This window comes from Protomyctophum parallelum (genome assembly GCF_964188405.1).
Source record: "Protomyctophum parallelum genome assembly, chromosome: 11".
Classification (NCBI taxonomy): Eukaryota; Metazoa; Chordata; class Actinopteri; order Myctophiformes; family Myctophidae; genus Protomyctophum; species Protomyctophum parallelum.
The window spans coordinates 41,399,266-41,417,212 of record NC_139707.1 but is presented as its reverse complement, the minus strand read 5'-3'; the positions used below and the strand labels follow the sequence as shown (position 1 = coordinate 41,417,212).

Here is a 17,947-nt window from a genome sequence, read left to right as displayed (position 1 = left end):
CCACCTGAGTGAGGCTCCATCTAAACCAAACGGGTGGTGGGTGAGGATGTTGGTGTGTCCGGAGAACATGTGTCAACACCAGGCCGCATTGCACATTCTATACTTTATTAGACACACAGAGAAATATACAGTATTGAACAGCGGAAAAACATGACGCGCCTGGCAATTATGAAAGCGAGAATAATCACACAATGAACAGGACTGGAGCATGCATCTCATTGTCTCTCAGATAATGTAGTTGGGCGTCGTATCATGGATATCAATGTGCTTATACGTAGATGAGAGTTTCACAGCTGGGTCAAGCATAAATCATAACGCTGCTATTTTACATTCTTTTGTCAAATGACTGTATTCAGGTTCGCTGACTTTAAACTAGAATGTTGTGATCACTACAAGTAAAGGTTAAAGGTTATTGTCCCGGAGGGGAAATGAGTCTTGGGCACATAGTGGTGCAGTCCATTGCTTCTCACACTCAAACTGGATCTTCAGCGTGATGTCATGGACGTTTTGGGTTTCCAGAAAGGACCTTTCAGACCAAGATTCTTTGAAGGACCTTTTATAAAGAACCCATAAGCACTTAAGCCCTTAACCCATTCTGACCGGGCACCCATTTTGGTGTCAGCATCATGTTATGCTTTAGCTATTTAAAAATAGCAGATCTGGCCCAGGCCGTAGCGTAACGGTCTGGGCACCGGACTGGTGATCCAGTCGCGGTGTGCCGCGGGTTCGACTCCCGAACCCGACACGGCCTTTACCGCATGTCATCCCCCCATCTCTCTCCCGTTTCCTGTCAGCCTACTATCTGTCCCTTAAAAAATCAATAAAAGGCGTAAGCCGCAAAAAAAAAATCTTAAAAAAAAAAAAAATAGCAGATCTACAAGCTCGGTGGCGCGATACGAGCTTGTAGGTCTGCTATTTTTGAAAAATCGAAGAGCGACTGACATTTTTAGAATCTGATCTCAGGTCAGAATGGGTTCATCAGGACCAGTGTGTGTCCGGCGGAAACCTCGTATGAATCTGATCTCAGGTCAGAATGGGTTAATCAACCGGTGTCTCCCGACGGTCCTGAGTGCCACGGGCAGGCAATAATTGTAAAGAACCGCCTATTTGAGAGGTATGCCCATATACACTACAGGTAGGTACAGTATACGGGCAGAAAAGGGACCCAGACGGACAGAACCGGAAATCTCCATATACAGTATGGGCCTAAAAGGGACATGGCCAGACGGGTACAAAGCTAGTCCATATCCATGCAGGGCATGCATTTCCATCTGTCATTGTTCCTGAGTAGGCCGGTGCACTGGTCTAGTACTGTGATTTAGGCTTTAATTTTCTTTTCAACAGGCATTCTTGAATTTCCTTTTCAACAGGCATTCTGATTGGCCAGTATGAGATGATGCATGATGATGTATGATGATAAGAGCTGATAATTTTGCTAAATATGACGTAAATTAAACATCAAAACTTTAAACGCCATTAGTAGCCATAGATATTTCTATGGTAGTAGCTGTGTAGTAGCGACAGGCAGACAGGTGACAAAACACCGGTGTGAACTGTACTGTCCCAGACTGTCTGTCTGTCTGTCTGTCTGACATAATGAACAGGGTCGCAGGTCTTTTACGGCGGACGTTTGGGATAGTCCGTGAGCATGTTGGTACAGATCCTTTCGGAAACAAATATTACATCATCCCTGAACAGAAGACTTGGACGGGAAGGTTCGTCCGTGCCAAGCGGACGGTGGTAGCAGCCAATCCCACAGAATACGAGTACACGGAGGGCAGCGTACCATCGGAATGGGATGCTTGGATCCGAGGCAGAGGGAAGGAGCCCCCCTCCATCGTGGAGCTGTTGAAGAATCAGCGGTACAGGGAGCAGATCAAACTGAAGGCCATGGAGGTGGAGCAGAGAGATGTGCTCCTCCAGGCTAAGGAGTATGAGGAGGGTCTGGTGGCTGCTCCCCCCCAGACTGTAGTCAAAGGCCACGCAGCTACAGCCAGCTTTGGCAAGCAACAAGTCAGCGAGGAGCCCAGCAGCACTGCAAACACATTCCAGCCTGGCTCCTGGATGCCTAATGCTAAAAGATAGACGGATACTCAACGTGTATACAAGATACTATTTTGACATCTTATCGTCATCACACCTAGAACCTGAATGAATACTGTGACTGCACGCACATTACGGAAAAAGAAAAAAGGGACTGTAGATACACAATATTGTTTTTTTTGTTTTTTAATTGACAAAGAAAACGTGTTACTCTTTAGAATGCAAGCTAGGCAAAAACAGTTATGCTGCAGTTATACTTATAACCACTGTGAAGGGTTTTTCATGACATCCTCTGGCGAGTAAACGATTGCATTTGTAGTTCGGGCAGCTATGCGTCCCACACGTCTAGTTTGGGCCACAGAGCTAACCAATATACCCACATACGGAGTAAATGGTAAATGGTGCATTTATATAGCGCCTTTATCCAAGGCGCTTTACATAGATTGTGCATTACATTCACCCATTCATACACCGATTGCGGCGGAAGCCATGCAAGGTACCTACCAGCACATCGGGAGCAATTGGGGGTTCAGTGTCTTGCCCAAGGACACTTCGACATGTAGACAGGAGGAGCCGGGATTCGAACCGCCGACCCATGGATCATTGGACGACCTGCTCTACGAGTATGTGGGATATCCTGTATGTCAGTCCTTAATTGTCCCTATATCACTGATGTCATCAGTTTATGCCCATATAGGGGCATGCTCCCTTTTGCGCCCATATATGGAACTGACTGGTTTGCTAGATAACACACTCCATATTTGGGCGTAGCTGCTTTGAGAACTCATATGGTTATGGCTGAGTCATAGTGACGTGGTCCATCACAGGGCCATGCCGTGGGGCTGCCGCCTCGCCAACCAGCCAGTCCTCCCTAACCCATTCTGACCTGAGATCAGATTCATACGAGGTTTCCGCCGGACACACACTGGTCCTGATGAACCCATTCTGACCTGAGATCAGATTCTAAAAATGTCAGTCGTTCTTCGATTTTTCAAAAAATAGCAGACCTACAAGCTCTTATCGCGCCACTCGGTGGCGCGATACGAGCTTGTAGATCTGCTATTTTTAAATAGCTAAAGCATAACATGATGCTGACACCAAAATGGGTGCCCGGTCAGAATGTCAATTTTGATATAAGATGTTTTTTGTGGGTGGACTGAATCTGTCATGGCAAGGCAAGTTTATTTGTATAGCAAATTTCAACATGGCAATTCAATGTGCTTTACACAAAACATTAAAACAGGTTGATGAAAATGAAGTCAAAGTCCAATAAATAAACCCTATATATTGTTGACATGCGGTCTATCTTGGATACCTTTTTTATCTCCTCTACACCGATCTGCCAGAAACTCACAGCATGCAGAATTGTTTTTGGTTATGTGTATATATAGCGCCTCTGTTCCCAGAATAGGGATGTTAGCGTTCATGTTAAATAAAATATTCTTTCTCTAAAAAAAATAATAATTAAACGCCATTGACATTGAAGGGAAAACTTACGTCATATGTAAACGAGCAAATCGGCTAACCAATCACATGTTGGTGGGAGCGCTTGGCCAATGACATTGCTACATATTATGTAGCAATGTCAAATGTCCGCTAACATAAATTGATGTACGATCACAATAGCGCCCCAGTCATTTCACACGGGTGTGATTGTTCAATTCTAAATGTGCTGTGTTCTGCCAGAGAGCAGGTGTACCAGGGCCCCACGGTGCGCCTGCTGTGCTCTGATCAATGTTCAACGGAAGAAGCAGTTCTTCAGCTTACCCACCTAGAAGGGAGTAAGAAGCTAATCGGTCCGTTCAGATCGAATGCCAGCCTCCTGCACCCAGGGTGGGGTGTCTGCCTCTTCCTGCTCACTTAACAGGCTTATCTCCCCTAGACTGGAAAGGGGTGTGCACGCTATGGTCATGCCAGAGGAATGGCTGCTTGGGTAGCATATTATGGGATATTGATTTGATATTGATTTGAAAACCTGGGTGGTGATCTGAAGGCTATACAGCAACTGTGCTCCTCCAGCTGGTGAATCAGCAGACCGTCTCGCACAGAACGTAGTACAGCTAATGGGTTTAAAGACAAAACCTCTCAATCTTGAAACCCATCGATGAAATGATACGTAGCTTGCAGAGTTATTAGTTCAGTCAGGTATACTCGAGAGGTTAATACTGTACGCTGCATTACTTATTATATTAATTATTATGTGGGTGTATTCAGTGTTCTGCAAGACCCATATGTCGTATGCTGATGTAGCAATCGGCTGACCAATTGGTTGGGGTATTTAAGCTCACCTAATGCTGCGTTCACACGGGCAGATGCAAAGATACAGTCTACCATTCATTGTCAATGGAAGCCAGTGACATGAAGATGCAAAGACGCATCCGACGTTTGTGGCTGCTGCAAAAGCTACAAAGCTACAACCACAGCTGCAATGACACACGTCACTAAGGACGCACACTTGGTAACATCAACGACCGTGTGAGCAACATATTTTACAAAGCGACATGCAGCAAATTATGCTGTGATCTTTGCATCTGCCCGTGTGAATGCAGCATGTCTGTGTTCTTCCTGCGTTCCTTCTGCATATGCGTTCCAGTTTGTTATGCGCTGCTTGCTCCCACCGCCACCCCAGCACCACCGGTGGGCTCTGCTATTCTGTTCCCCATGAGGGGTTGATATTGTATATCTCTATCTGTTTAACTGTGCCGAGCAGGGAGAAAAATGTAGCGGAGCCGAACACCAAGATGAAATATTACACATTTGTATTCACATTCTATAACATTTGTTCAGTCTATTCGTGAGTTATCTGACTGAACTTGAGGTCAACAGCTGCAATTTCTTGACAGCTGTGGGAGACTGCGCTGAAGGATAATCGATGTAAGTAGGAGTCTAGGAAGGACGTGAGATGAGCCAAATTTCTTTTAACTGCTACTACTTATTTTGAACTGGAAGAAAGTTCCTTCTGGGACATGTACTACTGGTGCACCAATTTCAACTACAGTCCAACAGCCAGTAGAAATACTATTGACATACGCAAGTTGAACTCTACAAATAAATTATGGGTAAAGTTGTGAAAGTTACTGCCGGGAATTGAGCACTTGAAATTGCCACCATGTAGAGATAGTAAGCGGATAAGCCCTTGGAAATCAATCAATGGCTCAGAGACGCACATTGAATCTGGCGGAGTCGAGCGGATTGCATTACAATGAGATGCAATTTACCAAAATCTCAGGCTGCCTGACTTAGCAGCATTGTCGATTAAGGAAAAGGATTAAAAAGGTTCCCCAAAATCATTCAAAAAGCAGAGGAGCAATACGTTACAAGGTTAGGTTACATCACCTGAACCGCCTGACAGCAGATATACGTGCAGTGGTAGCAAGATGAAGACCGCAGTAAGGCTAGTACTACTAAGGTGGGGAACAGAACAGCTAATGTAGAGATGCTCGGATCACAATGTTTCTTCCATTAGTGGGCCATGGCATAATTACAGATGGTCTACAACCTGCCCTGTCGTGTGTGTGTGTGTGTGTGTGTGTGTGTGTGTGTGTGTGTGTGGGTGTGGATGTGGGTGTGGGTGTGTGTGTGTGTGGCTCATTGAGGATGTGTGTTGCTTGGGAATTGTTTGTCAGTTTAGATACAGGTCTGGTAGCTGTTTATTAAACTAACTAACTAAACTAAACTAAGCAACAGCCGGTGCACATGTTAACACAACTTTGTGTTAATTTCCCTTGGGTTACAGGATCAATTGACTTTCTCTTGTTTTCTTTGGCTCAATCCAAATAAACACTATTAACATTACTCGTTTGTGATCCACTGACGTTCATGTGCACCCAAATTGTATTTTTTCAATGCATTTTTGCATAGATAACACCCTTGCAGATTTTTAGGATTAAAAAAGCAAAATATATAGTTTTTTTTGTCAAGACTCACAAGCGTATTGTGAATTACACAGAAATGTATTAATATTAATTTTGACAACACAAATCATTTATACAGGTACGTGCAGTACCTAGCATAATGAAGTATTGATGCATGCTACTCAAATATGAATTTAGACCATGGAATATAACGAAGCTTTTAAAGATTGGCAGCCCATCTCGAAGCTGAAGTGAAGACCCCAATGGCAGTATAGAAAACCCCACCACTCTAGCTGAGAGTGTGGGCGGAGCAGTAGCAGGTTGCCTGTTGGTGGTGTGGGCGGGGCTAATAATCTGCACACCTGAGGGATATATAGGCCTAACTACAAACATTTGTTTCGCAGCACCACAACTCCTATGTGCCTGTATACTGATGCATTAATGTAAGTCTGCCTTTCCTATATATCCTACTTGTTGCATTGCCTATGTTTCTTACTGTGTATTACGCCTGACTTATCCTCATTAGTGACTGTTATTTATTTATGTCTCTTGCCAGTCAAATCATCACTCATCATCCGACATTCACCATGCACTGCCATAACTGTATCTGCAAAGACTGAATAAAATCTCTGACATGTCAATACTGTCTGGTCCATGGTCCAATGCTCTAATAGGCATGCTGGTGTAGAGGTGCAAAGGTACATAGCCAGCACCCCCCCCCCCCCCCCCCCTCACAATATTTCAGGCTGAAATCAATCAAAATGCTGCCCCGCCCTCAACATTTCAAATAATGGCAAAAATGGACAATACTAGAATGGATGCATTACAGCTCGGAATGAGTACACAATATGGTACTGTAAAATATTTATTATAATACAATAATGATGTTAATTGTTAACAGCCTGCATCCTCCATGAGGAGGAAGCCCAAAAAACCTGCGGTGAGGCATTTATGAGGGCCACTCGAGCCTGCAGAACCATTGCGGCTCAAGAATCCACGAACTCTTGAATGAAGTGTCTGGTACCGGGAGTCTGGTGCAACACACAGGTCCTGGCTGCACCTGGTGAGAGCAGGAGTGGACCTGTTGAGACATACAGTAGGAGGGGCCCCGGACAGGAGTCAGCCCACAGAGCCTAGTCCCTCCACACGCCAGAATGGTGCCTCCCAGTCCCGGCAGAGTAGTTCCGGAGTGGTTCCAACGGATTGTGTGGCCCTGGTCTTTCCCTAATGGGTCTGATCGAGGGTAGCTACTGGGACGAAAGTCGGGACTTGATCACCCCGGCTGGGTCACCCGAGTGAGGGGTATGATGTTGGGAGACCCGAAACCCCGATGACCTTGGGATACATCACTGAGGATACGTCCCAGGTGCATCCATGCGATGTATTTTCGTTCTTCATAGGGCATTTTGTATTATACTCTTAGCACCATTGTATAATCGTACCGCTGTACTAATTTTCAAACTTAATGTTAAAGTATTCAATCAAACGGCATGTCTCATAAGATCAGAACCCCTCGACCCCCAGCCTGCTCACAAAAAAACCAATCTACCGTAAAACTCAAAATCAGCCCAGAATATGGTGTATAATTAATTATGTTGGTGTCACAGCATGTCTCATCAGTCATCAGTAGTTTAAGAATTCACCCAACACCCCATCTCCACCCCAACCCGTCTGGCAAAATGTACCAAGTGTCATGTTTAATTTTGTTGAAAGAAAGTTGTTTGCGTCATGGTTTGAATTCACCTTTGAGTGTATATATACACTAATGCATCAATATTTACTGTCTCATGTTATGGTACAACATCATTTTGTGTTGTCAAAATGTATATTAAGACATTTACAAGCAAAACCAGCAGCAGCAGCATAAGATTTCAGTCACATTATACCAGTCAGATTGAGAAAGGTACACTCTGTTTCACCGTCGGAGCCTGAAGGTGACTTGAGCCACGTCACGTGCGGCACCGCGCCATCCGAGTTATGTACCGATAGGGACAGAATCGTAAACCGTCCGTTCCTACGAGTCTCGGTAACTCTTGAGACGCCATTTATTAGTTTGCAATCAAACTTGACAGTAGAAATACTATTGACATCTCGCGCAACTTAATCTCTTCAATAAATGATGGATAATGTTGAGTGGAATATTACTGCTGTCACCACTGAGAATTGAACGCTAGAAATAGCCACTATCATGTAGAGATATAAATGGGATAAGCCCTTGGAAATCAATCAATGGTTCAGAGAAACAGAGTCTGGCAGAGTCAAGCAGATTGCATTTCAATGAGATGCAGACTGTTGTTTACCAAAATCTCAGGCTGCCTGGCTTAGCAGCATTATCTATTAAGGAAAAGGATTAAATAGCTTTCCATTCCAATAAGATTATTTTTAAATAGGTTATGCTATTATAGTGAGTGTTGATACATGTTTTTGTAAGCTGCTAAATATCCCTTATCCTACATACAGTGGCCATTGAACTGAGAATGGAAGGCCCTTATATGTGATTTTTTTTCCTTTGTTAAACTTTCCCATTGTGTAGTAAACGTGCAACTCATCATCTTATAAATAGTTCTACTCATTAAACAAAGTAAATAAGCTCTTGATTGCCAGGCAGCCAGCCCCCTGTGTAATTAAGAGAATAAAATAACCCATGAGAAATTATTTAATTACGTGGATGTGCAGGGAACGTCTCTCTCAAAACACTGTATCAACCAGCCCACTAAGCAGGACTTCATTATAACCAACTTTTAGCTATAGTGTAGCGCACATTCAAAGTTCTTATGGATTTGAACGTTATAACTCCACAGCATGCCCCCATGCCACCCTGTCTGTCACTCAGGGGCACACATACAGTGCCTCCCGCATGCTCGGCCTGCTTATCACCTTCTCCCCGGGACAAAAGCATCAGCTCGGGAGAGCATGAAATTGAGTTTAGAAACAAACGGACGTAAGTGATGGCTTTATGGTCACCTCGAGCAAACACCCCGGACCATTAGCAAGTTAACAAGCCAAACATTCTAATAAGCTCAGCATTTCTCTGTGCAAGGAGCCCTGAGCACTTACACTGGGCTTAATGATGAGCAGGAGTAACGGATGGTACTGCAAACAGACAATAAAAAAAGGCAGCCAGCCTAGGGCAACTGAGGGTTAGTTGATCGCAGTGTTTCAGTCCATCGGCTGTATACTGACGAGCTGCCAACTGTGGAATCCTTAGTCGGTTCTGTTAAGACGAAAGTTTACATGCATGGGGGCTACAGGAAAAAGACAGGCCTGGCAGTGGGGATTGTTGAAACGGAGCAGCTGCAGCATACATACATACATGCACACTCACTCATTTAGACCTGAGATCAGATTCTCAGAATGTCTTCTAAATCCTGACAGTTTTCTGAAATGTCAGTGGTGCTCAAACTATTTCATGTCAAGGACTCTCAGAACTATTATGTGTATGGCCACAGACCCCCATCTGAAAATATGTTGTTACCCAGAAGCAAAGATTTGAGATAAAAACGTTCGCTCTGAAAGAATATAGTGTTCAAAGATTTGTGTTCTACATTTTCAAGATTTTTCAAAAAATAGCAGATCTACAAGCCGTAGCGCGGCACTCGCTTGTAGATCTGCTATTCTTCAATAGCTAAAGTATAACATAATTGTGGGGCAAAGGCAGCATGTGAACACGTATGACGTTAACCAAACATACCACAAATAATACACCAACATTTTCCCAGAGTAGACAAGTCTTTCATTCTGTCTTAGCAATAATAGCCCAGTCAATCTAAGGCCATATAGCAGTCTTCACAAATTTGGGCAAATGGCTATATGGCCAAATTTAACCCAAGGAGTGTTTTTCGTGCAAAACTAATGCTGTGGGGTTCAGAATCATGAATAACCCCTAGTTTGACAAATTTGAAATCTTTGCCTTATATAGGTTTTCAATGGTACCCCAACGTTCAACTCCTGAATTTACCATGATCCACAATTTTATATAATAATGATTTTTTTTTAATGTTATTTGGATTATCCTAAGGATCCTAAAAAAAACTTGAACGATTACTATTGCATGGTTGCACCTTTTTGAGTGGTGCAACCATGCACTCCTATAGACAGCTGTGTATGTGGCTGTGTCCCTGGGTCTGTCCCTGTGTCCTGGCTGTGTCTGAGCACGAAAATAGCGTTTGTTCACCATCAAGTGTCAAGATTGACTGGCCTAATAATGGGCCAACAAAGTGCATCCACTGCACCGTCAGGATCTTTTTTTTTCTTTTTTTTTTTCTGGCTTTTCTGCCTTTATTGATAGTATCAAGTGAAGATAGACAGGGAAGAGGGAGAGAGAGAAGGGGAGATTCAAGGTTCAAGGTTAGCTTTATTCATATATACTCTAAGGGAGAGACACGCAGCAAAGGCCGTCATGAACGGGACTCGAACGCGCGACGCGCTGTCAGGCCAAAGCCTCTATATGTGGCCTGCGCCTGGACCACTTGGCCAGCCGGCGCCCCACCGCGAGGATCTTTGTGTATTTATTTTGCATTTGCATGGATATGACTAGGGGGAGGGCATATTATAATAATGTTTTGTTCAATATCTGTGAGCAGTGCCTGACAGTTTGAATATGAATGATGATCATTCATCCAAAACAAACAAGTTGTTGAATAGTGATGGCTTGAGAGTATTCCCCTGAGGAGGGGTCCTGTTCCAGTCCCGGATCCATCTCCTTTCCCACAGGGCCTGCAGTCAAGTATGAAGAAGATAGCAGAGCAGCTGGCGTATCAAGACTCCCATACGCCCGCCGTATAAAACTCCCATACGCCTGGGACTCGGGGCAGAGTTGTCGGCGCTGACTCATTTCATTTGCAACCTAAAACTCCAAATGATGACTAGCCTACTCTGTCCGTATGTGAACCTATAGCGTCACTTATTTAGGCAAGGGCAGGGCTGTCAAAATAAATGAGTTAACGGAGTAATTCATTTGTGGAATAAATTTGATTAAAAATGCATGGGTCATCCATGCTTGGATGACCCACCCCATACATCTCATAATCCCATCCACTCTGCACTATCTAGCCCTATCTGGACGAGGACAAAACACAAGTCGGTTATTGCCTTAAAAGGCAGCACAATTTACATAGGCAGCGGCTCAAATCACATAGTAGCACGACAACAGGGTGAGAGACCGAGGGACACCATCCTACCACACTGTATTTGTTATAAAGAATAAAACGTACATCTATTATTTATCTTTCCATATTCCCACAACATAGAAAAGCGGAAACCCCAGAGTTGGCTTATCACTGTAAGTGCACATGGAGTTGAATCTTTTGTAGTCGAGAGCCTTTCTACCCCAATGTTCTTACCTTTCTCTTGTCAGAATCTGTCTTCTTTGTGATTAGGCCATAATGTGTTATTGGCATGAGCTTACAATTGTGAATGTCAATACAGTCAATAACAATATCTATAAGCTCCTCTGCTGTAGGATGAACAAAACGAGGCATTTACTGTATAGATAAGTGGGTTTTGTGAAATTACAGTAATTACCGCACTGCTTTGGAATATTGAATGGACCACAAAGAAAAGCTTGTGCCGACAATTTCATGTTCTAGTGGCACATTTCTGATTGCATTTTACCCTGCTTACTGTAGTTGCAACAATAAACCCCCATCATGAGTCGTGACTGTCATTTACCGCTCAGTAAACCTTGCAGTCTAGGACTCCTTTGCACCAATAATTATTTAGGGAAAGTTAGGCAAACTTAAGCTATTATGTAAATTACCAAATGCACAGCTGCTGAGAGAAATGAGGACAGGCTTATATGTTCATCTCAATCAATCATTGTTCCAAACACATCTGTTTTTATAGTCTAAAATGAATGATTTTCACGAAACATCCGTTCCTCTGTCTCTTGTGTCACAGGGTCAGTAATGACCAAATCCCATATGTGACCGTGAGCGTGACATCCAATGATTTATGCACGTTACTGTGGACTTTGAACAGCCTTGTTGTTCAGTCTCCAGTTCTCCACAAAGCAAATGAGGATGAACACAGCACAGCCTAAGTAACATTTACCAGAATCAAAAATGTGCATGTTATTTGTGCTTTTGCCAGTTTCGGTGATCAGATATCCCCCACAAATGGAACATAAATGGAATCTGCTGTTTGCCCCAGGAGGAAGCAACGGTTACGTAGCAGTCCCACAGCGCTAGTGTTGCCACACATTTTGTATTTAGTAATTAAAGTCACGCTCAAATGTCTAATTCGTAAGTAGAAAATACTGTCCATGAAGAAAGGGTGTGAGCTTGCTGTGTTGGTAGCCAGTATGTAGTTAGAATGGTGGTAGTGGTACTGGTACTCATTATTGATAGTGTTAAAAGTGTTGATAGTTTTAAGTATAGATGAGACTGAGAGACTGGGAGATGAGACTGAGTTCTCATTATTGATAGTGTTAAAAGTGTTGATAGTTTTAAGTAGAGATGAGACTGAGAGACTGGGAGATGAGACTGAGTTCTCATTATTGATAGTGTTAAAAGTGTTGATGGTTTTAAGTAGAGAGCATATTATAGTTTTAAGTTGGGAGATGAGACTGAGTTCTCAAATCTAGTTTATATTTGGGTTTCAATCACTGGATGAACAAAAACGACAGCCCAACATGTCCATTGCCACACATCCTATTCGCATATTAAATCAAGATTAGAAACAATAATTTATTGATGAATCTATTGCATACAGTAGCTACAGCATGACTGACCAGGCACAATATTAGGCTAAGACTTGTTGGGTCAGACACACGCTGTTCATGAAACAGTCTGGCCGGCAATTTACAGTGGGAAAACGATACATTTTAGGGGAAAATATTAAACAAATGTTTTGTATATCAAGTCTCCTCTATCTCGTGTATTGGGGGAGGATGGCTGTATGTCAACATTTCTGTCTTTGTGCCGTTATGTGCATTGTTTTTTTAATCGGAAATGAAGAACAGATTAAGAACTTGTTATCCTCCCTTTTAGGTTTTTCTCAGATAAAATTCTAATTAACTGCAACGCTGAGTGACAAGCGATGACAAGGGGTGGGCACTGGAAAGGGCTGGTGGTGAGAGATGAATTATGGGCTGTGATGTGTTTAAACACGATGGGCCCCAGTCAATTTCTATACGAAAGATACCGTGCAGTGCAGTGTTGGCCTGATTGCCCAGTGGAATTCTGTTGAAACTCATTTAAGATTCAGCCGGGATTCCGGGAAGCTCATTCCCTTTACTTGTAGATAATTTCGGCACTATTGAACACAGAAACAGACGCTCACAGTCTAAGCAATCTAATATAAATGAAATGCTGCCTGTCTCGTACAAAGTGTACCTGATTCACAGTGAACGATGAACATCTGCATGTTACCGTGTAATCATGCTGTTCCAGTTATGGGTGATTGGACAGAGGTTCTAAGATTGCCTTTAATGTGAAAGGTGAGAGGGGAAATAATTGCCACATACGCACATGCCGTGCAGCATGTGTAGGTTCCAATCAATTCACAACACCACTGTACTCTGCTCTTCTCCTTACACAATTATTGCTGAGAAATAAGTCCAGAGGAGCTTAGAGAATTAAGTGGGAATCAGTATTCCGGTTTGTGCTCGGTCACAACAGTGAGACAGGATGAATTAATACCGAACCTGGACACTCGGTCCCCGGTCACCCCAGGCATAATAACTTCCCAAGCATATCGGGGCACTACAGCTGTGGCTGTGCAATCTTATCGTCCCCACTGCAATGTTACACATTCACTCCCGTGCTGCACAACATTTTTAAATTCCAGGGGTATCACAGGAATGAATACTTAATGACACAAAACCAATCCGAAAGACTTTGGTGTGGTCCTTCCTTCGTATCGGATGGAATCAGGATTCTATGCCTTTTTTGCTATTGCCAAAACATGCACAGCAATGAAATGGAACTTTCGGCAATTTGTGGCATACAGAGGTCAACAGCTGTATACCCCATATACATCACATACTCTCTAAGAAATGGCGTACACATATTTTATAGAATATGGCAACCCTTTCTTACTTATCTAAAAAATCTCCCATCCCACATGATTTATTGATCAATACCATGGTATGTCCCTCCCACTACTTTTAACTTTTATATCAATATTGTGGTATAACAATAAAAAACTGTATTATGGTAAAGTATGTACTATGTATGTAGGTGTACGATATGTATTGCATTGTTTCGTTTCGCCCCTTGTGGAAACGAGTCAGCCAAATAAAAATAAATTATTCCCTTGGTTTCCTGAGAAGTCCCTTGACAAAAGGAAGGACCCTTTGTTTCAACAAATGTCTCTATGATAAGGACTTGAGTTGTGAGGTGGACAGATTCATTAGAGAAGCCAATGCCTAAGTTATGCTTTGTCGTACGACAGTGTTTTGTGCTAGAAAGAGCAGATCTGTAAGCTAAGAAAGCACTGCATGTGCGATGCGCTGTGTGCTTGTAGATCGGCAATAGTCAGACAATGATTGTCCACGGAAAGGTGACATCTCTCTAGAAAATATTTTGTGTATCACTATCAGTCACTCTGCTACAAAAAAAACAAAGACATACATTAGGCCAGTGGTTTTCAACCTTTTTAATGCCATGGCCCGTTATTTATTTGGACCCAAAACTAAACAATATTTTGATCAGATCAGATCAGATTTGGTCCACAATAGATAACAGACAAACGTTGATCAAAATAACAATTCTACATTCTCTAATTGTGTAGACTTCTTTTAAATTAAGTAATGAAGTTGTTGGGTCCATTTGGTTACCAACTCTCCGTCATTTAGCTGGGCACCACCTGGAACCCCCTCAAGGACCACTGGTGGTCCCCCGGACCACTGGTTGAAAACCACTGCATTAAACACGTAAACATTGGCAGTGCAGTGCCATTCAGACTGTGCAGATCAATCTCTTCTGAATGACCTTTTGTAAGCCAGAGATAAGAGTCAGCATTCATAATGAGTAAATGTAAGGATAGGGATCTAGGCTATTTCACGAAAGGTCATAAAAGTGACAAAAGGGTTTCTTATCCATGTTGATAATCAGAGTGAGTTCCACCAGAGTGTAAAGAAACACAATCTGGAAACCCATGGGCAACAAAAGGAAAAACAGCGCCTTCTGCTGTTTGTTTTCGTTTGGTCCGTCCTCAGCCCTCCTCTTCCTGTGACGTGCCTATGATTTAATTCCCACTATCAACAAAGTCAAAGTCGTACGATTTTTGTCACACACGTTACCGCAGTGAAATTTGTTCTCCGCATTTTACCCATCTCTTGGAGCGGTGAGCCGCAGCCAAGGAGCGGTGAGCTGCAGCCGTGCCGTGCTCGGGAATCATTTGATTAGTAGATTTGACCCCCCAATCCAACCCTTTGATGCTGAGTGCCAAGCAGGGAGGCATTGGGTCCCATTTTTACAGTGTTTGGTATGACCCCCGACCTCCCAGTTTCAGGGCGGACACTCTAACCAACAATGTATACACGTTCTGAATGGCCCTGCTGACAGATCCGGTAGTGCAGCTCAAAATCTGTTTTTGAGAGATTAAAAGAAACATAATCGTTATGCGAGTAACCCAGGGGTTGACGGTTGTCGGGCGGGTTCGGTTTGCGGGTCGCGCGGGTCAGCCCCAGCTACAATAAAATGAATGGAACAGGTTGCATCAGTATTGGACATTTTAAAATAAAATAATAGTTAACTTTCACTAGTATGGGCACACCCTCATGACAAAATTACCCCTTAAATACATGAATCCTATCGTCTCTGTTCTGGGCATGTCGAGCTCACACAGTGCACTGACCACATGATAGTGCACTGACCACATGCTCCCCAGTTTGAATCCATATCAGATCATGTAACAAAGTGGTTACTTATACCGTGCACATTCATGCTTATTTTGCACACACTTTGTACCAGTGTTTACTTTAATTATTTATATTGGCACAGCATGCACATTAGTCATTTGCATATTTGTTCACAGAGGAAAAGCAGCCATGATTTTAATTGGTTTATTGGAAGTATTAACATGAGTTTGTTTTTCCTAGCCGGCAAGATGGCCAGTTGGCCACTAAGCATTGGACAGTACCACCTGGGGAAACAAATGAATGTTTGGTCATGGGCAATACAATTTAGCGTGCAATATGTTTCAGTGCAATATAATTACAATATGTGATATGTGACACACATATCATATATATATTATATACTGTATGATATGGGTAATTGCCATTGAATACTTACTACTTCTGTTCCAGTGTGTTCGGGCAAAAGAGTCATCAGGCTACCAGAGTACCATATGGGTCTGGACTGGACCACCAAATGGCCAGGAGGGTGTTTGGGTTGTGCATTGGAACATGGAAGCTGCTACTGATAATGGGATATGTGGTTTATTTTGCAATAGTGTGCAAAATTGATATTTTCTTACGTAATGTATGTAGTAGTCCTAGGCTGCCAGAAGCACACATAACACTCAATGTCAGATGAGTGAGAGGACATGGTGGAGCTGTACACCAACATGTCCTATTTTTTGCTGCTTGTGCGATGCCATTTGTTGGATAGGAAATTGTGTAGGGCAGCGTTCCAGGAATCCCGAGTTGGTGTTGGCTAGACCTCACTCTCACAGCAACTAACTAGCTAACTTTCCTTTTTCCATGCCTGTAACCCTTTTTTTGGGAATAAATCACGGTTTGGTTGCATTTTACCTTCTGACTCTGTGCTCATTTCCAGCCGCTCGCTGGGCCAAAACCTACAGATCAGAAGACTTTATTGTGACACCTTTTAAAAAGGTGTAAAGAAGGGTGAAATTAATTTGTCAGGGCTGCTCAGACCTGCACTTCATTTACCTATGTAGGGCCTGAACCCATTTTTGGGGTTTTTACCCTTCAAGATGGGAACCCATTTTGGGGTTCTTGTTGTTATACTATGTACATATAGCAACATAATTTTTTTAAAATTTTTTAATACATTTATTTTCAAGTTTTTCAGAAAACTCAGGATTTAGAAGGCCTCAGTCCTAAATACAGTATAACAGAATACAACTATATATATATATATATATATATATATATATATATATATATATATATATATATATAATAAAACGCTAAAGTGTCACATGTCTCCTCTCTTTGTAAGAACAGAACATGCCAAAATATATTATTTAAAAGAAAGGTGCTATTTTCAGCAAGTGGCATGGTCTTACATCAAAGTAAAGATTTCATTTGAGTCAACTCCACGAATAGTAATAGCAAACTTGTCACATGCACTGCCTACTAACGTGTAGGGCTCATAAAGAAAGACAAACTAAAGATTCACATTTGAAACCTTGTATTTCCATGAATGAATCTTGAGTTAAGTATTGTAAAAATGGTTAACGTTGGGGAGGGAGAAGCTACGTTAGATGGATTACGGTACATCCCTGGATACGTCATGCAAAATAACATTCCACTGAGTACTACAGTACAAGAGACTATTCACTGAAGCACATTTATAGAAATGTGTCTACCATAGGGTCTGTACTGATTCTAAGCTAATTTGTCCATACTTGACAGTAAACGATGCCAACACCTGGCCGGGTGAACACCTGTTGGGCGACTGGTCCTACGGCATCACAGGGGAGTGCCAGGGATATTGTCAACCTCTCCCAAGCAGTAGTACTACCCGGAGTACCCGCAGGCCTTAAGTTGTCACCAAACGAATCAAGGTATCATGTCTGAGCGACTGAATGGAGACCTCATCTCAATTGCCATGAGTAAATGCTTTGAGAGGATGGTGAGGAAATACATTTGACAAATGTCATTTATTTCATGTTGCCTGCCTCACCGGACTGATGGCAATTTGCATATCATCAAAACAGTGTAGCAAAACCCAGCTTACCAGATTGGCCATTTTGCCTTTTCTTCAAAACACACATTATGCTACTACCTACAGATTATGTACAGAACTCAAACAAATCTGTACACATTATCTGTGGGTTCATGTGATCAAGATGTATGAGTGAGATTTATTAGATCCCATTTCCAATTGACTATATGACTGCCTTCCAAAATG

The 17,947-nt window shown here is 42.6% G+C and overlaps 1 protein-coding gene across 1 annotated transcript; it reads left to right on the top strand.

Moving 5' to 3' along the window:
- Window positions 1–1,483: 1,483 nt before the first annotated feature.
- LOC310867012 (NADH dehydrogenase [ubiquinone] 1 alpha subcomplex assembly factor 2-like) lies at window positions 1,484–2,085 on the top strand (the record flags this gene model as incomplete). The annotated part of the gene is made up of 1 exon (XM_083776806.1): window positions 1,484–2,085. Exon 1 carries the CDS (start codon window positions 1,597–1,599, stop codon window positions 2,083–2,085), a length of 489 nt encoding a protein of 162 aa, XP_083632932.1. The 5' UTR covers window positions 1,484–1,596.
- Between the last annotated feature and the right edge of the window lie 15,862 nt (window positions 2,086–17,947).